Below are 24950 nucleotides of genomic sequence, written 5' to 3'. Positions count from 1 at the left end.
AGCACCTTCTTTTATCAAGAGGTTTCCTTCTTTGTTTAGATGGGTTGACTAACACTAATTTATGGATGACATGCTTTTCCAGCCATTAGCTGATCGAACTGTTAAAAATTCCAGTGTGGACTGAAATGGAAGCTAGCAACCTGCTGATCAAAAAAAGGAGTTGGAAGTAAACAGTTATTTCTAGCCCACCTGTTATGTGAGATAGTTACTGGTCAACTATGTTCTTATTTATATTAGGTACGAAAAGCACAAACAGTGTAAATTACTTTTAGAATTCAAAAGCAATTCAAACCCATATATAACTCCCCTAATCTTCATTTCCCTCCTTCCTTCTTTTCCCTTACTTGCATGAGCTGAAAAAGGTAGTGTAAAGGAAAATATATTTCTACTGTTGAAGAAGGAGCTCCTCCAATAACTAAATACTCATAGTTCTGAAATTCCTGTAAATAACATCTTGTTAGATGACCTAGCTGTCTCATGTTTAACATATAACCCCAGTCTTCCAGTACAGTATTTTCATTCTAATTCATATTCTGTACAGCTACATTCACACAGAATCTGAGAATAGTTAAGGTTGGAAAGGATTTCTGGAGATAATCCTAGTCCAAGTGCCCTGCCACAGGAACATGACCAGGTGGGGTTTAAATGTCTGCAGAGATGGAGACTTCACAAGCTCCCTGGGCAGCCTGTTCCAGTCCTCTGCCACCCTCAATATAAAGAAGTTCTTCCTCATGTTGAGGTGGACCTTCTTGTGTTTTAGTTTATGGTCTTTACTCCTTGTCCTGTCACTGGGCAGCAGAGTCTGGCATCATCCTCTTGACACTGGCCTTTGAGATACTTGTATATGTTTTATGGATGTTATTCCAGAGATACATGAAAGTAATTTAATATATGCAGGTATTTTATCATGCAAAGCTGGCATGATGACCAGAATTGATTTGAAGAGCTTAGAATCCAAAAAAAGCTATATAGTGATAGCATATATCCTGTGATCACAGGAATGTTTTTAACCATCTGTGTTTTCTATGCTCCACATCTTTTGAATGCTTATACGTAAAGTCTTTTAAAATTCTGACATCTCAGCTCTTTGAGGCTTTCAGCTACTTCTATAGCTGGCATGATATGTCAAATGCTGGCTTGAAAAGAAGTAGAATTTATTTTTTATCCAATGCACAGTCATTAAAGAAAGTTACACTGCAAACTTGGTGTTGAAAATTAACATGCCATGTAGATACCTTCAGTAAAAGCTGGTATGTGATTATGTAAGCAAAAAATTTTCAGGTTTTATAATGTTTTGTGGTAGCCATGCATCATCTGTCTTTCTACCCACACTGTGACTAAAGGCCAGGACTATACCAGTTGCTATTTCCTCTCAACTTTTGAGTAAAATAATTGCTTCAGAGAGCCTTGAAAACATTTTGGCTGTATCTCTCTTCAGACTCAGGAATAGGAAATTGACTTCATTGTCAAACAAGAAATAGAAACATTTAAGGGATTTGTCTACACTGAATATGTAACATACAACAAAAAAGTACAATTACATAGTATCACAGAATGGGTCAGGTTGGAAGGAAGCACAATGGGTCATCTGGTCCAACCTCCCTGCTCAAGCACATCCTAGAGCATGTCCAAGTGGTTTTTGAATATCTCCAGTGAGGGAGACTCCACAACCTCTCTGGGCAATCTGTTCCCGTGCATGGTCACCCACACAGCAAAGAAGTTCTTCCTATTGTTCACATGGAACCTCCTGTGCACCAGTTTCTGCCTATCGCCTCATGTCTTATTGCTTGACAGCACCAAGAAAAACCTGGCTCCACCCTCCCTTCAGATACCTACAGAGATTGATGAGATTCCCTTAGTCACCTCTTCTCAAGGCTGAACAGGTGCAGTTCCCTCAGTCTTTTCTTGTAGAAGAGATTCTCCGGTCCTCTCATCATCTTCACAGCCCTCTGCTGGACCTGCTCCAGGGGCTACTTGTCTCTCTTATCCTGAGAAGCCCAGAACTGGACACAGCATTCCAGGTGAAGCCTCACCAGGGCTGAGTAGAGAGGCAGGATCACCTCCCTCAGCCTGCTGGCACTGCTCTTCCTAATGCACCCTAGGACACTGTTGGCCTTCTTGGTCACAAGGACCCACTGCTGGCTCATGGGCAGCTTACTGTCCACTAGGACCCCCATGTCCTTCTCTACAGAGCTGTTTTCCAGCAGGTTGGCCCCCATTCTGTGCTGGTGCAGGGGGTTGTTTCTCCCCAGGTACAGGACCTGCCCTTCTCCTTGTTGAATTTCAGACAGTTTTTCTCTACCCATCTCTCCAACTTGTCCAGGTCCTTCTGAAGGGCTGCACAGCCCTCTGGGGTATCGACCACTTCTCCCACCTTTGTGTTGTTGCTTATTGAGGAGGTATCTGCACCTTCATTCAAGTGATTGATGAATATACATGTAAAAAAACTACATGGGGCAGGGATTAGAAGCAAAAAAAAAAAATACCCTCCCCCCATAAATATTTACTAGAAAGTAAGACTGACCATTGTAATCACACTCAGACTATGAACCTCTTTAAGTTTTCAAGAAGAAATACTGTTCTGGATAGCATTCTAATTAGATTAGAAATGGAGAATTGCACTTTGGAAGATCATGGTTTTATTAGCTGTATAGTTGCTATGGAATACCAAGTTTTTTTAAAAAATGTTGAACTGAGAATCAGAATTCTCTTGTGATTAAAAGAGAACAGTTATGATGATACATATATTATTATCATAATACATATATTATTATCATAATTATCCACAATTTCTCCAAAATTGGATTTGTAAACTTCCCTGATGGAAGTATGTTGGGGCCTTAGCAGTTTTACATGAATATGCTGAGTTCTGAAGAGGTCAAGAGGTAATGGTAAGATAAACAAGAAACGGCCTGCTGCTACAAGAATGCAGGAGTCAGCAAAAGCAGGATGAGAAAAACAGCGATAACAGAAACTTTATGCAAATGTGGGCTTCAAAACCGCAAATCGGTGGATTACCTGAGGCGCGTGGACAGTGTATGCTGACCAGTCGTAATAGTGTGCTGTGCTCGTGATTGCATGAACAGAACTCAAAAGAATATAAATTGTACAGCCTAATAATAATAAAGCGGATTCAAACTTGCATCTTATAGATGTGTCGTTCTTTCCCGCTTGCTTGAATGCCTGCAGCAGAAGTGTCTCAACTTGTTAGTTTTGAGTGATGAGAAGTCATTAGATCCTTCAGTCTGACTTTCTGTTTATCATAAGGTATTAAATTTAACTCATTTAACCTTGCATTGATCAAATAAGTTCCATTTGATTGAAAAATATTATCCAGAAAAGTACTTCTTTAAAACTTAAAGAGGCTGATAGTCTGAATGTGATCATAATAGTCAGTCATCCTTTCTGTTAAATATTCATAGTTTTTAAAACTTGTGTGTTTTAATTCACATTTCTAGATGTGTATAGCTCAGTTTTCATACTCTTTAGCTGTATGCAGTTGAGACTCATAACCAGCAGTTTTTATTGAAGATGATGGTACACTGTGATTGTTTCTTTCTTGAGGGCATAAACAATGGAGATACTAATGCTTTTATTGTTGTTTGTCCCTGACCGTGGTTCAGAGAACAGCCTTGTATTACTCTTAATGCTACTGTGAATCAGATAAATTCATAGTTGGCCCTTAGCCTTCAAAATAGTTTCTCTGGAAAACTGATTTTTGATGCTTGACTTGCTCAATACCTACTTTCCTACCATTAGATATTTAACACCAAAGATGCTTAAGATTTCTGGTAAACAAAAATCACAAACAGTATTTTCTTTCAGCAGGAGTGAGAATTGAGTGCGTGTCCCCTAAATTTTCAAGCAAAGTTTGACTTCTTCTTTTTGATGAAGAAAGGAACTATTTTCAGGCCTAATCATGCTTTTATGCTGAGACAAGTTGAATGATTTAAGATCCAGTCCTGTTTTCTGTTTCTCTGACATCTGAGTTAGGTGGCTTTCTGCTCTGTGCTTTTGTATTCTAAAATATCTTGCCCCACACAGGCTGTACAGGATGCTTAATTGAACTGATAAGGAATTTCAGATTCCACTGAAAGAGGTATATTGCTAAAAGAAAGGCATTGTGCCATTTGTTGTTGCAGTCCTGTGGAGAAGCTGAGATCTGTAAAGTAAATAATAAAGTGAAATAGAACAAATGAAGGTGGGTAAACAAAGGAAATGTCAAAACATAGGAATAGTGGACTAGGCGTAGGACAGAGAGTTGCCCATGAAACTTGGAGAAAGAAAAGAATTTACTAATGACAGACAGCCATTAAGGGCTGTATGGAAGGAACAAGTAGAGAAGACTGGTGGCTGAAGTAACTTCTGAAAAGTCAGAATTGTCTGGACTTTTAGGAGATGTAATGAATTTAAATTCAGATGAGTTTGACAATTATATCTTGATAGAGAAAGATTTAAGAAATAATAAGAACATAGATCATAGTCCAACTGACTAAATCGTCTTCAACATGAAGAGCAATAATTTCAAGCATATATTTAGTTGGGAATTAGTTCATACAGCTAAAATGTGCCTGCAATTCTAACACTTCTTAAACAGTCTCATTTTGGCCTGTATGCAAAGAAAAATATCATAAATACACGTCCTACCATGGGAGAAAGTTTGTCTTCAGTGCTGGAGAAAAATATCCAATCTAGAGATATTTTCATAAACTGCTTGTCTTTTCCTCATTCTTCAGTGATCAGTGATCTTCATGTTTAATCAGCGGATTGGGTTTGCATAGCCAGGTTTTGGTAGCAGTGGGGCTTTAGGGGTGTCTTCTGTGTACCAGCTGGCTCTAAGATAGACCTGCTGCTGGCAAAGACCAAGCCCATCAGCAACTGTGGTAGAACCTCTGGGGTGTTTTCTAGAAAGGGGTTAAAAAACAGCTGCATAACAACAGCCAGAAGAGTGGAGTGAGAATATGTGAGGGAAACAACCCTGCAGACACCAAAGACAGTGAAGAAGGAGGGGGAGGAGATGCTGCAGGCACCAGACAGAGGTTTCCCCTGTAGCCTGTGGGGAAGCCCATGGTAAGGCAGGCTGTCCCCTTGCAGCCCATGGAGGTCCACAGGGAAGCAGATAAATTCACCTGCAACCCACAGAGGGGACCGTTGGAGCAGGTGGTTGCCTGAAGGGAGACTGTAATTCCATGGGAAACCCTTACTGGATCAAGCTCCTGCCAAGACCTGTGGTCTTGTGGAGAGAGAAGCCTGCACCGAAATTGGTTTGCTGGCAGGACTTGTGACCCCATGGGGGACCCACACTGTAGCCTATGCATGAAGGACTCTACTCCATGGAAGCAACCCACACTGGAGCAGTTCATGAAGAACTACAGCCCCTGGGAAGGACTGACATTGGAGAATTTCATGGAGAACTGTCTCCTGTGGGAGGGACTCCGTGCTGGAGCAGGGAAGAGTGTAAGGTGGAAGGAGCAGCAGTGATGCGTGATAAACTGACTGTAATGCCCATTCCCCATTTAGGAGTAACTTGGAATAAGGGACAGAGGGGGTAAAATTGTTTTATGGTTTAGGTTTTATTTCTCATTCTTCTACTCTGATTTGATTGGTAATAAAATTAAGCTTATTTCATCAAGTTGAATCTGTTTTGCACATGATGCTTGCTGGTGAGTGATCTCTATCTTGACCACATCTGTCCTGTCCAGATGAGGAAGGGGGAGGTGGGTACCTGGCATCCAGGCAGGGTCAACTCACCAGTCATTCAAACCTCAGTTGCATTTCATGACCTGAGATTTAGTTTTCTGGAAAAAGCCTGTGTCAAGGAATGTGTTTCTTGTACAACTCTTGTACAACTTGTACAGTACTCCAATCTGAGGTATTAGGAACCCATATACCAAACTGCATAGTAGCTTTCTCAAAAATAGTTGAAACATAGCTAGGATGAATTGTACTAACACCACCTCCTGTCAGCTGATGCTATCATCGTTGTTTGTCTATGATAACGATGTCTTCCATCTTCAACTGTAGCAGTTCTGACAGACTGTTTTAAATCTACAGTGTATGAAAACATCAGTAACAACCAGAATACTGGTTAGAATTATTCCTGCTAGATGCCTAGGATTGACTGAGAAGAATGCCTTGAATTTTTAGGGACAGTTTAACCAACTTCTTTACTTTAAAAAAACAGACCAAACCAAACCAAACCAAACTAAACCGAACTGAACCAAACCAAACCAAACCAAACCAAACCAAACCAAACCAAACCAAACCAAACCAAACCAAACCAAACCAAAAAACCCTAACCAAAGTGTGTCCAGTTTTTAACTGGACAAGCCACATAAAACTACACACAATTTTTTTCTCACTTTTTCGCCCCCTCACTCTCCACCCCCTGCCCCAGTCTTTTTTTTGTTAAAAGAACATTGTTTTATGCCTGCTTAATATTGCAAGTATTAAAAAGTTTTCATTGGGGCTTGAATTTTAATGATGTGTGTATTAAATGAAATGTCATAAACATAAGGCAAAAAAACCAATTTTGCGATCCTTTTATATTTAAATTATGAAAAAGGTCTGTATCTAAATAACTGTGAAATATTGTTTGAAGTTTAAAATCTACAATAGTAAAATAATTTTTATAAGCATTTATAAACAAATCTAGTAAGACTTCACTGGTCTTAACAAAAGTACGAGAAGAATAAATGGGGGTGAAGTGGAAGGTTATTGTAACCTTCAGGGCATCTTGGATTTCCAAAGGAAATCTGAGCTCACAAGTTTGCTTTCTGATTGGAGCCAGTACTTTCCGCTTTGACCTTCAGTACAGTGACCTGATGCATCTGTGCGGTGATTCTGTGTAGTACACAAGCCTTACTTGATGTTATTCTTGTGGCATGAAGACTGGATAGCTATGGTAGTGTACTACAGGAAAAGTTTACGCTCCACTTTTTTCTAATATTCTTGTATAAAATAATAAATATATAAATATAATAATGGCCAGTCTTCGCGAGCGAAGATCCGGGGAAGGTCTTTCCACCTTCCAGCCTGCGCATTGGATTTTTTAGGTGAGACACAGTGTGCGCGGAACTGAGCCCACCCTTTAATCCTAAGGTTCATCTGCCGGGGCCAAGCGAGCGAGGTCCTTAGGACGTAGGTGGGTTGCCTTTAAGGGCTAACGAGCCCCACCTGCCCGGGAGTGGCCCTGACCGGGAATCGAACCCGGGTCTCGGCGGTGATAGCGCGGCGCCTTTACCACTAGACCACCGGGGGCTCCATATTCTTGTAGAGGTCTGTGATTTCCCCATAAGAAAATTTAGGTTTCTGAATAGGTTGCATTTTCTTTTTAGTACATTAGAAATTGCTGTGCTTTTAAGAGCCCCATGCGTTATTTAATACTAAATGATGCTCATATATAAAAATTGTATTTGATGGGCTGTTTGGTCATTAGCCATAACTCAGAGAAGAATGGTACCTAGAAAATAAGCGGGAAAAATGTTAGAAGTATGCTGAAATTATGTTTCATTTGATGACAGGTATACTTGTAATAAAGCTACAATATTGAATTAATTTCTTTTCTAAGTTTTTATGGAACTGTGTTTCACCAAAGCCAAAGTGTAAAATTCTACATTACTTCGTAATAAGTGATATGGGATGCTCCAAGCCAGTGAATGACACCCAAATGTAGCAAATCTGCAGTTAGGGTTAAAATCCATGTTAAGACATGAAAATCGGAAGTGAAGTAACTAATTAGCCATGATTCCTCCCTTGAAGAATATTCAATATTAGCTAGTTTCAATAAATGCTATCAATGTTGGGAATCCTAAATTAAAATAAATCGATTTTTCAATACAATATTTTTAAATTGTTTTTTCTTTCATTTGTAAGAATGAAACTCATTTGAGTTGCAGTTCGCACACTGTTAAGAAGCTATAACTCATACTTTTGTAACATTGTCTAGAAATGTATGGAGGACTACACAGAAAGAGGAAAATTCTCTATTAAGACATGGTATGGGGAAAATATTTGTAAAAGTAAAGAAAAAGTGCTGACCCTTTTTACTGAAAAAACCATAAAATCTTAATTGTATATTCTCAGAAATTTACCATAACATTGTAACAATTGTCAAATATTTCACTACTGGTAGACATGAGAGTAATTACAAAAATTAACCTGTATGTCCACAGAGAAATTGTGCTTTGCTTTATGTAGTTCATAGTTCTGATATTCTAGAGAAAAAAACTATTATTCTTTAATAGTATGTTGAGTTCACATACTTTTTGTTAAACAAAACTGTGCTGAAACATGATAGTTTTCATTATCTTCCGTCCTTGCATCTGCTCTACTTTCACTAAGAAAAGGCATATTAAAGCCGTGGCTATGTTTACAGATCCAGGGAAACTGACAGTTTTCTTAAGTTTCCAATGTAGGCTGTAAATAGACATTCTAAGCTATATGAAATACATATAGAGATTTAAGTGATACTTTTTAAACAGTTTTGAGAATAAGTGCAACATACTGTGAAAATAAATTTTTAAAAAGTTTATGAAAAAGTTTTATCTGTCCAAGCAAATTATGATACACTCTTTAGGTCTTCTATCACGTACAAGAATACCTGTTTAAACATGCCTTCCATTTGTAGATTGTAGTAGAGATTTGCTGTTAGAAATTTTGAAAGTGTTCTTGTAGAAGAAGGAAAGTTATTAAACTATGAAGTTTGTTCTTTTATTTATATGCCCAAAAAATAAAAATATATTTCCCAGACTGTTGAAGTTAGTAATTTTTTTAACAAATGGAATACACTAAGTAGCGATAACTGGATATGAGAAATAGTCTGCATAATCCAATTAATTTTTGTAAGGAGTAATTTATGGACTTTATTAAAAATTAAGGTTTTCCATTTTCAGAAATTCTGCAGAGGCAATTCAAAAGGAAATCGTAGAATCACAGATTCATAGAATTAACCGGGTTGGAAGAGACCGCCGAGATCATCAAGTCCAACCCTTGATCCAACCCCACTGTGATTACTAGATCATGGCACTCAGTGCCACATCCAGCCTCGTCTTAAAAACCTCCAGGGACGGTGAATCCACCACCTCTCTGGGCAGGCCATTCCAATGCCTGATCACTCTCCCTGTAAAGAACTTCTTTCTAATATCCAACCTAAACCTCCCCTGGCAGAGCTTGAGACCATGCCCTCTTGTCTTATTTCCTGGGAGAAGAGACCGACCCCCACCTGGCTACAACCTCCTTTCAGGGAGTTGTAGAGAGTGATGAGGTGTCCTCCTCTTCTCCAGACTAAACAATCCCAGTTCCCTCAGCCTCTCCTCACAGGACTTGTGCTCAAGTCCCTTCCCCAGCCTGGTTGCTCTTCTCTGGACCTGCTCCAGCACCTCAATATCCTTCCTGAACTGAGGGGCCCAGAACTGAACACAATACTCAAGGTGTGGCCTCACCAGCACTGAGTACAGGAGGAGGATCACTTCCCTGCTCCTGCTGGCCACACTGTTCTTGATGCAGGCCAGGATGCCATTGGCCTTCTTGGCCACCTGGGCACACTGCTGGCTCATGTTCAGCTTCCTGTCAATCCAAACTCCCAGGTCCTTTTCTGCCTGGCTGCTCTCCAGCCACTCTGTGCCCAGCCTGTAGCGCTGCAGGGGGTTGTTGTGGCCAAAGTGCTGGACCCAGCACTTGGCCAGAAATGTTTCTGTTTGAAGTACCCCAGATTCTAGGAAATGATTTCCATTGAGCACAGGTAAATAAAGAACATTTTTCATTGTAGAATTCTTGTTTGTTTGTTTGTTTGTTGGACATCTAAGCTCTTTCCTCCCATAATGTATATAGAAAATAAAGACTGATCATAAAATTAACATGAGTCTGAAAGTTTCATTGCATTCTATACATTGGTTAAATGATTTAATAAAGCTGTATTTTATATGCAAGGGATATTCTTTATTTGATCATGTCATTGTTTGAGGCGCCAGTCAGACCTTTCCCATGGATATGGCTTTCTGCATTTGCAAGATACCATAAACTGAACCAGATACATACAGGCTTTGCTATAGACTAGATATTCGATAGGAAGACATCCCATAGGCAAGAAAGTTTTTGATGGTGAAGTCCTTGGGCCTCTAGGAAACATCCATCATTCACTGATATTCTTTTTCTTATATTCATGCAGTTAATGGGGTTTGGGGGGAATGCTTACCAATACCTTGCACTTGTAGGTTGTTATGCTCAGCTGAAGAGGTGGAACAGTACTCGTATTGAAGCTCAGGGTAACATTAAAGTCTTTTATCTTGCCAGAATAATGTTACGTTTTCTTTAAAAGCTTTAGAAAATAAATAATGCTTTCAAAAGTCTATGGAAGAGAAGATTATGTAATTGTGCTGTATCCTGAGATCTGAATCAACTAAACAGAACTTAACTGATCCTGATTATCCACTTAAGAGTTCTCCTATAATAAGCATGATTTTGGTGACACTGTTTTGTGACATGTTTTAAGAGATGTCTCATGCTGTAGAAGAGTAACAGGCTGTTTCTCTCCTCTTCTTTTGAGCAGTTTTGGTATGAATCATGATGGAATTGGAAATTCCTGTGGGACCAAAGGTCATGAGGCAGCAAAGCTAATGGCAGCTCATATTACGGCAAACACCAATCCTTTCTCTTGGTCAGCCTGCAGTCGGGATTACATCACCAGTTTTTTAGAGTAAGTAATCTGTCAAGAAAAATGAGTTTTCAAAAAATTTACACCTTTTGGGATCAATTGTAGAGATAAAATGATGTGTTATGATGGTATACATTTTTAGAAGGAACAGACAGAATTATAGAAAATCTTTTTCTAGTAGATTACATTTCTATGAAATGGCAAAAGCTTCTTTTGCTCCATTCCCCACCTGAGCAGTTTGCATTTTTAATCTTCTCAAGACATTTTGAAGTGCTGATCATACCTCATTACTTCATTAATCTGAGAAATAGAGATGGGCAGAATTTGTCTATGAATGTTGAGAAGTATATTTTTTACATATATACATAAAATGTGAGGGATTCTACTGAAGGGAAGAACGTTATCACCCTGTTCCTTGTACATTTCACTCTTGACATGTTTTTCGTGCAGTATTTTGGGTTTTTATCTATCAGTGTTCTTTGATACCATTGGTGAGATTATAGGAGAGGATGGCATAGGTCTTTATATTAGTACTTCAAAGTTGTGCTAACCTCTATCACCACTTCTGTGGTGATTTTTATCCAAAAGTAGATTGCTACCTGAAATTTCACTGTGATAAAATTCAAGCAGTCAAAATTTGTTATTCACAAAAATATGCGCATATCAATGTATACATTGGTATAGATGACGCATGATAAAACCTTTGTTTTAAATCATGGAAGACAAATACATAACTATGAGTAAAAACAGTTTAATAACAGATTTTTCAAAATGCTTTAAGGTTGACCTTATTGGAGGTAAATGGCAGTTTGTTGGTAGGTTCCGTGTCATCAGTGCAATCATTCCTTTAAGAAATAAAGGTTGTTCAGTAATTCAGGCACTTATTGTATTTTTGGAGATGAATTGAAACCAGTCAAGTTTCTAACCATGAGACTACTAAGAAAAAAATGAGCTTCTCCTCCTCTTTCAGGGATCTAACCTCAGAATAAAGTGCTGTATTCTGAATCTTATCTGGAGGGAACCATCCAGACCAATACCTTTGGATTGGTTCAAATGTGGAGGATCACTGAACTGGGCTGAAGAGGTGCTTCAGTTCCCCATAGTTAGTGAGCAGAGACAGACATTTAATGTTGGTGCTAATCAGGGGAAGAAAACTTCTCATCAGTTATTTTAATAAGTTAAGGCATTTTGTATCATGCCACTGAACAGTGCACCCACAGCTTTATCAACTCATGCATTTAAGATGAGTGTCTAAAATAAAGCACACTACATCCTCCTTATAGAGATACGTGTGTGATACAGGTTTCTCACAATGTAATTTGGTTTTCTAAGGATGTATATATATGTATTTATTTAACGCCACTATTATTTAAAAAATATGCATCGTAGTTTTATCATTACAAATTACTTAGATTAATTCAATGCAGTTTCCACTGGTAGCCTTTTTAGTATGTCATTGCAGCCTCATTTAAACTATGCCAAAGAATATGTTTTCATATCTCTTTTGAGATTATTTCATGGCTTCATAGTTCTGATTGTAAGCTTACAGTTCAGGTATTTTCTTGTAGCCTTTGGGAGTTTGTTTCTTCATGTCTCATTTACTTCTATTTATTGCTCTCCTCTGAAAAACTCCATTTTGATCCTGTAATTGTCCTGACAATAAGCTGTCTATTGATGAAGTTATAATTCAACAGGTAGCTAAGGAGTCATTTTGTATTTATGGGTTTAGAGAAGAAATGTGGTCAAATTCTGTGGATTGTGTAAAATGGTAAATATAGTAGAGCTCATCAAGGTCCCTTCACAGTTTCAAATTTCAGACTGATGAATGCAGTGATCTTTCAAATTTTTACTGCTAGTTGAAAACATGTTTATCTTGTGCCTTGTTTCAATTATATTTTATTTATTTATTTATTTTATTATTTACTGTTAGGTTCTCCATTCTTTTTTTCCATTCCCTAGGTTTGATTTCTGGATAAGTTTAATTTTTAGATCCATGGGATGCCAGTGAAATTGCAGTTATATTAACATAAAGCCAAAAGAGTACTCTGTTGAATCTCTTCCCATAGTTCTAATCTCTTCAGGTTTTTTTGAGGTGCTTTTCTGTCATGGCTAGTGTTTGGAATTCTACTTGAATTACTACCATCTGTAGTAATCATTACCGAAGATACTAAAAGATATTTGACTTAGAGCAAAACGAAAATCTAAACATAGCAGATTCAATAAGAAATTATAATTTATACTATTTTAGGGATTTTTTTGTAGATTTTTTTTTCAAAGCCATCTTGGATAAATGTTATTTTACACATTGTAATTATTATAGATTTTCCATTTTTATAGGATAATGTGTTAATTTACTAAGAGTCAAAGATAACTTTTCTTTCATCTACTACTTCCACAATCAATTTTTAAATATGTCAGATTTCTCATTTATGCTTCTTATTCTCTGTGGTTCTAATATCCTATAAATGAGTTAATACTTTTTTTCCCTTAAATATTTGATTTGTTGTTTCGTAAGGTAGAATCTTGAAAATGTTGGGGTTTTTCTCCAGTTTCTGCTTTTCTCACCAGCATTTGTGCCATCTCAGTGATAGCAGGTACAACTATCACAAGTCAAGATCAGTTCTTTTTACCCACTCACACCTTCCTTAAAGCTGAACAGCTCTACGAGCAGATACATTTCAATTGCAGGTAGTGGTCAGTTAGCAAGAAGCAAAGAAAAATGGTAAGTTTCATGTGGCAACATTTTCTTGACTGCATTATAAGAGCAGAATAGCCTGCATCCTGACAGGAAAAATGATTCTTTATTTTTTCCTAGTACATCTTCGTAACTTAGGAAGAAGTGAGGAAAATGCTGATTTAAGGCTATAGAGCCCAAGCCAATAGATGTTGTCATCTATGTCTCCAGAGAGATTAGACTCTGCACTCTTTCTTTTAATTTTCTCTCTAGAAGAGCATCTTAATTCACAAAACAGCTGGCACAGGACCAGTAGACTAGAACAAGTAAGGCAAGTGGCATTTTTTAATGTTCTGAATCAATATGGCTGGTTTAGGGTTCATTTAGCTGTGTATAAAAAGAAGGATTGAACATGATGGTATACGCCAGAAGATACCTGGGGCTGTGAGTCTGTATGACATATCACAATGCCTGATTTGTCTCTTTGTATCTGGTTTCAAGTTTGGGCCAGGCCATCATGGCAACAGGTCAATGCAACTGGAATGAATTTTGGTAGAAGCTCATTGTGTGCTCACGGTATTATATGATAAGGTAGGTTAGTGTGGATTTACTAGTTTGCCAGCTTGAGTCACCACTTGCTACAGCAGTTTTGCACTGAGGAGAAACTGTTAAGTATCACTTGGAAGATCAGTTCAGTGAGGCACTAGCTGGGAAAGCAAATTATTTTGCAGGATTGCTGGATGGATGATGAATATGGCTCAAAGGATGACAGTAAGACAAAGCAAAGCTGTGTATTACTAATAGATCTACCGAAACCCTCAGCAAGGATGGTCAGCCAGCACAGATGCTGAAGTGGCCAAAGAAAATATTTTTTTTCTGGGGAAAACATTCCTTGAAGCACATAATAGCTGTTGTCTGTCAAGCTTATAATAGCTGTTGCCTATCCAGCTTTTAAGTAGAATGAAAGATTGACTTAATTCAGTTTATCAACTGAATTGTCCATAAATACTTTGCAATGGATTTAAATTTCACTAACACTGTATGGAAGTAATTCAAGAAATACTGACTGAGAATTGAATGCTTGGAGAGTGGTGTCAGAGAACAGACATTCCTGTGAGAGGAGTAGAAACCCTTGGTATCTCTTCACAGGAGAAATGAACCAACCCTAAAATTATTTTTGGTGACTGAATACTAATTAGTACAAATTTCATTCTATGCAGTATATATGTATAATATATAAAATATATATGTAACACCTGCAAGTTTCATTATATCCAGCATATATTTATACAGTATACCTATAGAGCCATGCAGATACCTACATGTAGATAAGAGAACTTTCTATTTACAATTCCTTATCCAGTTACTTCTGTGTTTTGTTATCACAAAAACGATGTGATTTCTCAGATCATAGTTCATTTATCTTGTCAGTATCAGATAGGAGAAGGTATTACAAGAAGCCAAATGGCCAACTCTGTCTTTCAAAGGCAGGATTGTCTTTTGAAGATGGAGGGGAACCAAGAGTCTTTAAACTATTTGAGTAAGACCTATCACAGGATTCTTGGAGATCTCTACAATTGCCATAGAGCAGGATTTAGATATTAGACTACACCTTTCTAACTCTGGAAGGGAGCCAAAGCTGCCTTGGTCCAAGCAAGCCCGTGCAGACAATACAAAAAAAGATATTCAGTGTTCTGGTCCAGACATCATCTAACCAGGAGTCTTAAACATACAAGTGGGTATGCAAGATGCATAGAGGATACGTCTATATATGCCTCAATGCTATGGCACATTGGCCAGTTCCCTAGTATTCCAAAAATGTAAAGTAACTTCTCAAAAAAAAAGTATAAGCCAAGACTAGCTTTGAAAGATCATATCAATCCCATAAAAATTTCATATTTCTCTCTACAGATCTACAGTATTATATAGATACACTTTGGATTATAATTTACTTCTTTTTTCTTTAGAATTTACTAGGATTTTTTTTTCCTAACAGGTAATTGAATAAAAAATGTGTTCCTAATTTGCTGTAGATTTCTGAAACTTTAATCTTGTGTTTTACTTAAAAGGCTACCTAGTTACAAGAAGACCCAAGAATTTCTGTAACCCTGGGGTGACAATGTGGCTTTGAGTGTTAACTTCAAAAGTATTACTCTGTACCTACCTGTTGGTAGAAGTCCCTATCAAAATCATCAGAATCAGCAGCAGATTTTCATTAACTATTCTATTTGTAGAGTCCCTGACGAAATAAATGATTGGTTCAGTATTTTATAGCTTAGTATCTCCCAAGTTATTAAGACCAGATTTGGGTAGGAGCATGGTTTTTATAGATGAACCAATAGATTTGTCTTAATATGGCTGCTGGGTAATTATTCCAATGAATAAAATAATGCTTTGGACACAGGAAAGTTTGGAGAAAAGTATGCATTAAAGAATAGCAAATTATTACCACCAAGCAAAAGAAAAATTGAGTGTGATGAAAAGATTGTGCAACATTAGAGAGTCTTTGCTATGAAATAGCAATCATAAGATGTAGAGTCAGTTTTGCATAAAAGATTGGAAAGAAGTAGATTTTTATCAGGACAGTGATTGTTGCATCTGAATTTCCCTAACATACAAACATGTTTTCATTTAGTAATTATATTCAGGTTCATTTTAATTTTAAACATACCACTCCAAATCACACTTCCATTGTTTATGTCCTGATTCTACAGATATTTATGTAATTATATGTAGTCTTGAGCAATCTGCGGAGTTTTCTCATTAATGTTAAGTAAAGGAGCTTTTGTAACCTGTACAGAAATATATCCTGGTGCTCTCAAGATCAGTTTTTACTCATAAATATGCAGCAAGGATTCTGTTAGGAGCCAAATGTGTAAGTATGTAAATAATTAATGATTTTATCAATATGTATAAAAATACTCTGTGTTTATTGTTAATAATTTTTACTGTTGCTTTTTCATTTTTTTATGGATATTTGGTATCAGAATTAGATAAAACATTATGTATACTATTAGTAGATTTATGTATTTGATTGTTTATAACAGATACTCACAAATATTTATAATAGTTTAATTTATCATCATTGAATGTAGCTTGCTTTATAGTCCACATCATTATTACAAATTAAGCTATTCTGTAACATTCAGAATCTGTTTTCAGAGCCAGTGTTCTGGTATATTTTGTTCAACCATTGAAGGAGTTGTGTTGTACTCTGTAAATCGCTGAGATATTTGGGAATAAATACTGTAATAGGAACATAATCCCTGAGATACCTACATCCGTGGCTGTTGCTTTTTCTCTTTTTTGACCTTGGATACAAGGTCAGTGTATATTTGTGCAGGATAATTGTGCAGAGGTTTTGCACTGTTCAGTCTGTAAAGATTTAGAAACATTTAATCCCTGGTTGCTGTTAATTTAGTTGAGCACTTAGCAATGACAGCATGTCTGAGATCTTAAGCTTCCATAGAATGTTCTAGTATCTTTGATACCCTTCCAAACAGATGAATAATTTGCTATTCTGTGATATTAAAATACAAAAAAATGTTTAAATTATATTGTAGAGTGTTTTAAAATGATTTCTGGAGACACTACACTGGAATACTGGGATAAAATAACATCGAGCTTAGCTATTTTATAATTGAAATAAGTTTCACTGTTGTCCCATAAAACATCATGAAATCAACCACAAATTAGGAGAACGGTAAAGTCTTTGAGTACTAGTCGAACCTAGTAGAGTAATAGAATATAAGAATCAGTTTGAGATCATCTTACTTGTATTGCAGATTCTAAAGATTTGTCTACCCTGTGTTCAGAAATGTAAATGCTGTGCAGGGATATCCTGTAGATTTTTTGACTTGGTAAATGCTTCCTTTATAAGATAAAATCACAAAGCACAAAAGTAACTGTGAGTAGAAATTTTCTAAAATTGGTAATCTGAAGGTATTTGGGCATTCTTTTCCTACCCCTTTTTACATGTACGCAAATGGCTTTCTTAACTTTTGTAGGCCTGACTGATAATAACTATTAGATCTCTGTTTATAGAGTACTCCAAAACCATTATTCTTTCTGGACCCTTTTGGGTCATTCCGCTAGAGTTGGCAGAAATTTTTTTCTCAGCTATCTGGGTTTTGCTCTGGTGGAGCAACGAGAAAGAAACAAGAAGGATACAGACTCAAGAGTATTGCAACATTCTGAAGTCTTGTAAAACTTTTCTGGAAAGGTTGTATGGTCCTTGGTCTGTATTCATCCTTTGCATAGGTTTGTCAAACCTTTCATGACTAATAGAAACTCTCTGGTTTTATTGACGCATTTGTAACACATGCCGTTTCTTTTCCAGGATACTTCAGTTCACACAATACAGTATCAGGGATCAATTTTGTTCAACTTGAGATAAATAATAGAACTGAAACAGAAGGAAGGAGAACAACTTTTTCAGTCCAGAGTCTATGATATAATGCAGCTAAAATGTGAATGACTTCTCAGTATTCATTTTCTCACTTTTTATTACTAGAACAATATTTAATTATGCTGAGAATCCTGTTTTTTAGAGCAGAAGAGTTGTGTTTAATACAAGGATTTTTGACTTGCATTTCTGCATTGTATGTCTTGTGGAGTGGGTATAGACTTTTAATTTACAAGTTTGGTGAATTTAAATGTTTACAACTGATCACAATTTGCAGCGATCTTGTAAACTCTGCACTATTGGAAATCTGTGGAAATGTTCTCATAATTCGGCAATACTAGCTCAAACTGATGCCAAATGCTAAACTTCTCACTGCTTGTTAAAGCAAAGTTTCTATCTGCAGTTTATTCCATACATTACAGAAAAGTGAGATTGTATTTGAATTATTTTCATTCTGGAATTATTAACATATACTCCTCATGCACACAAAATAAAACACTGAAATATTTCAAAAGAATGAAGGAATTTTTCCCAACTTCTGCTATCAGTATATATGTATATACTTGCAATAATTACCTGAAATAAAGGGGAAAATACATTATTTTTTTAATGCCAGAACCACACAGGTTCAGGAAGGTTTTGAAGGTAGATTTTAGCTGACAGGATAAGTGGGTGTGGTTATCTGTACAGGTGAATCACACTAAATTCCTTGAAACTAGTCACCAAATACCGTATTTTGTCAGTATTTACTTGGTTCTTGGAGTAGTTACTACCTACTGCCTTCTGAAATGGTTGGCAGTTGTTTGTTTCTTTGTTTTTCCAAATGATCTTTTGTAGTATTTCAAAGACTTGAATAAAGTAGGGTTAAAATAAGAATATAAAATATGCAGTTATGAGGGGCTTTTTTTGCTCTGTTTTTATCTGCAGATGAAAAGGATAGAAAATTGGAAATCTCAAAAACCCCAGTGTAGAACATTCACTTCTGAAATTATGTTCCTTTGGCAAGGTGCATGGAAAAGATTTGGGAAAAAACAGAACATAAGTACTGGCAAAATTGGTAGGAATGTTGAAAAAAAATTTTAAGTGTTGGCATAAGAATTCTTTGAAAATCCTCGCTTATTCACATGTGAAATGAAAGTAAAAAAGCATCTGTCCTCTTCTATGCACACTGACCAAATAAATCGGAATAATTATATTTAGTAAAGTACAAAGTTTTCTAAACAGAACTCCGTCTGCATTTGACTTTCTCTATTATTTATTCCACTGCAGTAAAATGTTGAGGTTGAATATGAGCATATTTTGGAAAAAAAGAATCAGCCACTGAGCAAAATGTAAAAGAAGAAAATACTCAAGTTTTCAAAGATGATTGTCTTGGTTTTAGCATGAATTTTTAAAGACTAAATATTAATACAGTAGAAAAGATTTTGGATTCCTACAATTTTTTTCATTCACCCTAGTATAGGCAGATTTAAGGATCTTGCAGAATTTTTACCACTGTAACCATTTTCTTCACTCAAATGGAAGAAAAACTTGCATGTTGAGGTCCTAATCCTATAAACGTTTTGTCACGTTGAAACTAAATGTGTTTTAGTTTTGCATAAACCAGTTGAGCTTCTCATATCTATGAAATTGTGCTTAGCTTTTTGAAGGGTCAGAAGGATCATTATTAATTGTAAACTGAATTTCTTGAGTTTGCCTAATGTGTTTATTTTTTATAGTGTGACCAAATGTAGCTGTTCTTCAGTGAAAACAAATAGGAATCCTAAACCAAAAATGAAAATCAGTCTTGTGTGGCTCAGAAATTATCACACTTTAAAAAAGTATAATATATGAAATTATTTCACAATCTAATAATAATGATGAAAAATTAATTTCTTAATTACTTCTAAATATTTTCTCTTGTTAGTATGGGTGTACCATCTTACTGTTTGTTTATTGTAATCCTACTTGTTTCACACCCAGTGCTGTTGAAAGTAAGAACTAGATACATAATATCATTTTTTTGATTTAAAGTCAGTAGAATTCCTAATTGATTTGGTCCTTTATGTTGAACAGTTCGGGCCGTGGTACTTGCCTTGATAATGAGCCTCCCAAGCGTGACTTTCTTTATCCAGCTGTGGCCCCAGGTCAGGTGTATGATGCTGATGAACAATGTCGCTTCCAGTATGGAGCAACATCCCGCCAATGTAAATATGGGGTAAGAAGTCTTAATCCTTATGCTGAGTGTTCTTCTTAGTCATTTGTATATATTCCTTTATAACATAAATCTTTAGTTAGCTGTAGTAGGAGGTTACAGATTTCCAGTGGCATGTCTGGTGCCATTGTTCATGAGCAAAGGGTTCATTTTAATCCTTATGCTGCATCTTTTGCTTGAGAAATTTGTGTGTACTGTACACTAAAATGTGTGGGTAATAATGAGCTGGGAAGGGCATTCTTTAATTATAGGGGAAAAAAAGAGCCCAGAGCACAAAATCCTACTCCTTGTAAAGTGTAATAGAGAATTTTCCCTGATTTCAGTTAATTGAGATTAGGTTCCTTTTGTATTAGGCTTGAAACATGAAATCTGTTGTGTTGGCTTTAGCCTTTCAATATAAAGCTCCATTTTGAAGTTACTTTTATACTCATATTAATTTGTCAGATCTGATATTATTTTCTTATTTGGTCATTGTTTTTTAGGTTGTTTTCCCTGACATTGAGTTTATTGTTTCTCACATTATTCATATATCTTTTTGGAAAGATGAATTATGGTTATGGAAACAGAGGAACATGAAGCTAGATAGCTGAATATAATACTGAATAGCAAAGTACTAGCAAAGATTTGGCTTCAAGTACCACTGTGCAGTAGTTAAGGTAAATAAATTTACCTTAAAAAAATAAAAACCTGCATATGTAGGTCATATGTTATAAACACTTACTCAAAATCTTGCAACCCAAAGTATGTAGTTAAAGGATGCATTCTGCTGTGCTTTTTACCAAATAATGATCTGAGACCACACTAAGTAAACCTTGAGAATGTATCTTGTGGTTTAAAAGTAAATAGTTATAATAATTTTTAATTTTTAGTTATTAAGATAAAATAATGTTATAATACAAAGAAAGTCCATTTGTAATATCTTTGGGGTGATAAATACAGTATTATTCTTGGGATACCTCTTTGGCAGATTGCATTGTGGAAAAGCTTTAAAAGCCATGTAGCTGGCTGACTAGCTCACTGGGTCTTCTGATTCCTCATCAAGCTTCTTTTGGCCTTTATTGTTCCTCTGTAAGTTCTCACTTCCCATCACTGTTCTTTAATGGCCCTATATCCTGTCCTTTCATCTTAGTAATACCTATTTTTTTAAATTTTCTTTTTTCTTACAAATGTTCACCATACTCACTCTTTTATTTGCGTACTAAGGAAGTCTGCAGGTATTTAATCCATGATTTATAACACAGCCTTTGGGGATGCACTGTATTTTAAATTAAACTGGAAAGTTCATAATGTACAAAACCTGGCTTTTCCACATATGTGTAGGTTTCTTTAAACACCACTGAACTGTGCAACCATTGTTTTGATGATCATGTAGCACAGTACACATTCTTAAACCAGTTCCTAAACCACAGATAATTGGAAGTTATGAAGATGTGTAGGTAATCTTGGCTTTCTGCCGTCTGCTTGTCTTTTTTTTTTTTAAAGGCCTTTTTTTGTAATTCCTCTACAGCTGCAGAAAAGAGGTCAACACTTAATTGAGGCAATAGTTAAATGAAGATAGGTCTTCATTACCGGTGCTCTGAATTGATACAGGCTATTATGTTCCATCAGTGTGCTATCAATGTGAGCATAACTTCTAATTGTCTTGGAAAGAAACCCACTCTATTTTTTATAATAGTATTCAGACTGCATATATTAATAAATAAGTTATTGTAGAAGTCTGGTAATATCCACTCTTAAGAAATAATATGCATATGAAATACTACCTCCATTTAAAAATATTATCCACCATGGCCATAATGCTCTGAATATGTGACCATGATGATTATTATCGTACAGATTTGAAGTGATAATTTTGAAGGGGGTGGAAAAAGGGCCTTTGGAAGATTGTAGTGCAGATGGAAAATATCTACTTAAGAAAGACTTATTCATATATGAAAGGGTTTTAGGACTGAGTAATTGAACTAGATCTAAATACCAGGACAAACTATGTTGAATACTCTCGTCAACTCTTTTATTATTAAAAGTAAACAGTCAGTGCTTTGGATATTTCTTTTCAGTGTACTACTCACATGGAGATGCCATTAATAATTCACTGATCATTTTCTAGCAGACACGTGCAACTATGGATGGAAAAACATAGTAAAAAAAAAATCACTATTCAACATTGAACATAGTTGGTATGCTAGCTCCTTTCTAGCACTTCTTACAGCTCCTTTTTTTTTGAAGTGCCTGGTAGAACAGGTTTTCCAACATGGAGTATAGTGACCCAGAAAGAAAATAAATTCTAAATAAAAGGGAAGTTGCAGAGAAAATTGCTTGCCCTTTTTTCTTCTTTATGCCCTGTACTGATTTGTGATGGCAAGACATGACAAAAGAAACAGTTGAACTCTCAAATCAAAGTCAAAAAATCTACAAGTCTCCTTTGGGCTGTGATGTACCTGTTGATATAATTTTTTTTTTAAATGTTACTTGGAAAATCTTCACATTCTTTTTATTTAGGAATACTGCTACAGTCTTGCTAACCTTTAGAAAGATTACCCCTTTAAACCATCTAGCTTTAATGTAATTTATGTTCCTTGCCTTTTCTCCCATATTTCCTCATCCATCCCCTGTGGATGTTTAGTTAAACTGTTTGTTGCATTTGATCATAGATCATGCTCTAGTTCTGCAATGACCTTTGCACAGCTAAAGTTGAAGCCATTCTTACTTAGGAACTTGGAAGTTAATTGCATGGAGAGGTGTTTGACCAGTTAAAGCATCAGAACTCAATTACTAGAGGAACTTCAAGTTTCTGTTTTTCTCTGTGTTTGTTTACTGACAAAGAGACAATTTGGCATTAAAAGGAGCTCCTTTGTAGTTGGTCTGATGCTATTTTAAGGACTAGGTCTAATTAGACTGTTAGGTCAGGTATTGACAGAGCTGTCCAGCAAGAGAATTGTGGCTATTGGTCAGATATTCCTGTGTTGTTCAGCACATCATCAGACACTAATTCAAAATGATGCTTTGACTCTTCGAGCTGAAAAAATAAAGCTACACATTAGCAAGAAGACAGTGATCTTTCTAATGTTATGTATGCATTGTTCTTTATACTGTACTTTCCACCATTTCTGATACAAAGACAATTTTACAGAATTTGGGTGAAGAAATAGATACTTTGAATAAAGAAGTGAAAGGCAACATCTCAAGCTATTTAAAATACTTCATTTTTAGAGTATATTTTCAGATTCAGGAGACCGTTGAATTTACGACTTACAGTGGCCCAAATTGTAATGATGGAAATTTCACCATATAATACTGATGCATACCTTTTTCCTAAAAGTAATGTATACCTTCAGGCATCTGGATTCACTGCAGTGGAAGTTTTGAGGTTGTTAGAAACAGTGCTAATTCCTGTTCAGTTCTGTAGCTACGGAGTATGCTACATCTTCTATGCAGTGTGATTTTCTTCTGCTGATTGTCAAATGTGTCTCAGTTCTTTGCTCTGTTTGTATGTCAGTTCCTCTATTAGTTCAGAACCTTTTTCAGTTCTTTTGTTTAGGTGATTGTAAGAACTTTATGAGTGTTTTTTTACCTCCTTATCCTTTGAGTATCTACCTAGTAACAACTGGCTGTCGGCTGTCTCTGGGTTAACTGAGGAAAGAATTCCAATGTTGACTTTCAATTTGTCTACTTTTTGAGTTTAAATAATAACTGGAATATGCCTGACTGTGGCTTACTGATTTTGTGGTTCAAAATAATACTTATTTTGCTTTAGAGCTGTTCCCTGCATTCTTAGGATTGAGACTAAAACCTCAAACATTTTAAAAGCAGTTAATACTTTATGCATATGGTTGATACTGCTATGTTGCATTTTACAATCTGTGAAGCTGCTGGCTGCTAGTAACAGGATTTCAGAGACAGTAGCTTACAATTATTTGGTCTATTCTTTTGCATTTTCTGCTATTCCACAAGTGTTGATCAGCTGACTTTCAAATCCAAGAGAGCAAACACATTGCTATACACAATGGTTCTACAATATTTCTACTAGGGCAAAATAGTCTGAATTGCAATTGACTCTTGTAATTGAGTGATAAAAATGTTAATGTTCATGAATCAAACTGTCACTTTTTTCATTAAATACTGATGTGGTTTACTCCAGTTTAATAAAGAGAGCTATTAAACTAGATGCAGGGGTTTTATAAGAAGGTAGAAGCATATTCTGGAAGACGTTTTTCTTTTCACAAGGAGAGTAAGAGAAGCCATTGGGGTATCTTTGTAACAGAGCTACCAGTTTTCTTTTGTTCCATCAGCTGTTGATACTGTGACTAGGAGCATCCATTCAGTTGAATCTGTACATAATACTTAGTAACTCACCATAAAGTGCCTTTTTTTTTGATCCCAACTTCATATATCATACCATGGCTAAGTTGTTTATACTTTGATGTTAGCCAAGCATAAGTAGTTTGATTGGATGGATTTATATTGCATTACTCACCAACTGATGTTAAAAGTACATGTAGACGAAGTGAAGAATTGAAGACCCTGTTATTATACTCTGTCATTTTAATCAACCTTTCCTTTTTTTTTTTTTTTTTTTTTCATAAAGTCTGGCTGGTCAATTGAAAAACCTCTCAGCAATATTATGTGGACCTTTGGTGTTACAAGTGATTAAAATCTTGAGCTTTTCTTACATAAGGACTCAGAGAATTGTGTTGTAATTAAGTGAATTTTGCTCCCTCTTTTTTCTAAGATTGTGACGTGAATAGTCAAGGAAAATCCCAGAAGTTTTCCTCTGTCTGAATCCTGAAGTAGTTTTACATTCTTTTTGTAATAAATTCCTGTAGTCTGCTTTCTTAGGACTATCTTGTCAATAAACCCCCTTCTTTTTCTCCTCCTCTCTGTTTTTGATTTTCTCTTTCTCTCTCTTTCACTAGAGGCACAGATTTTAACACCACTGTGTCTGCATCCTTTGAAAGGTGATATAAAGGTGAAAGGAGAAGCTGGTGATAAAAGCAGGAGTGCGTTAGATGAAGCAATAATGAGA

At 36.2% G+C, this 24950-nt stretch overlaps 2 protein-coding genes across 2 annotated transcripts in view; one reads left to right on the top strand and one right to left on the bottom strand.

The window, feature by feature from the left end:
- The window catches only part of ADAMTS6 (ADAM metallopeptidase with thrombospondin type 1 motif 6), a 151858-nt gene that overhangs the window by 70882 nt on the left and 56026 nt on the right, over positions 1 to 24950 (top strand). Inside the window, exons 10-11 of the mRNA XM_050330134.1 lie at positions 10550 to 10696; positions 19789 to 19930. Of these exons, the coding sequence (XP_050186091.1) occupies positions 10550 to 10696; positions 19789 to 19930 (289 nt within the window). The remainder of the gene's footprint in view (positions 1 to 10549; positions 10697 to 19788; positions 19931 to 24950) is intronic.
- NLN (neurolysin) overlaps positions 1 to 24950 on the bottom strand; it is a 324053-nt gene that overhangs the window by 250609 nt on the left and 48494 nt on the right. The gene's annotated exons all lie outside the window — the stretch shown is intronic.

Source organism: Myiozetetes cayanensis, unplaced genomic scaffold (assembly GCF_022539395.1).
Source record: "Myiozetetes cayanensis isolate MyiCay16 unplaced genomic scaffold, myiCay2020 scf4, whole genome shotgun sequence".
NCBI lineage: Eukaryota > Metazoa > Chordata > Aves > Passeriformes > Tyrannidae > Myiozetetes > Myiozetetes cayanensis.
Note: the sequence above shows the minus strand (reverse complement) of the source record. Positions and strands in the feature narration are given on the sequence as shown.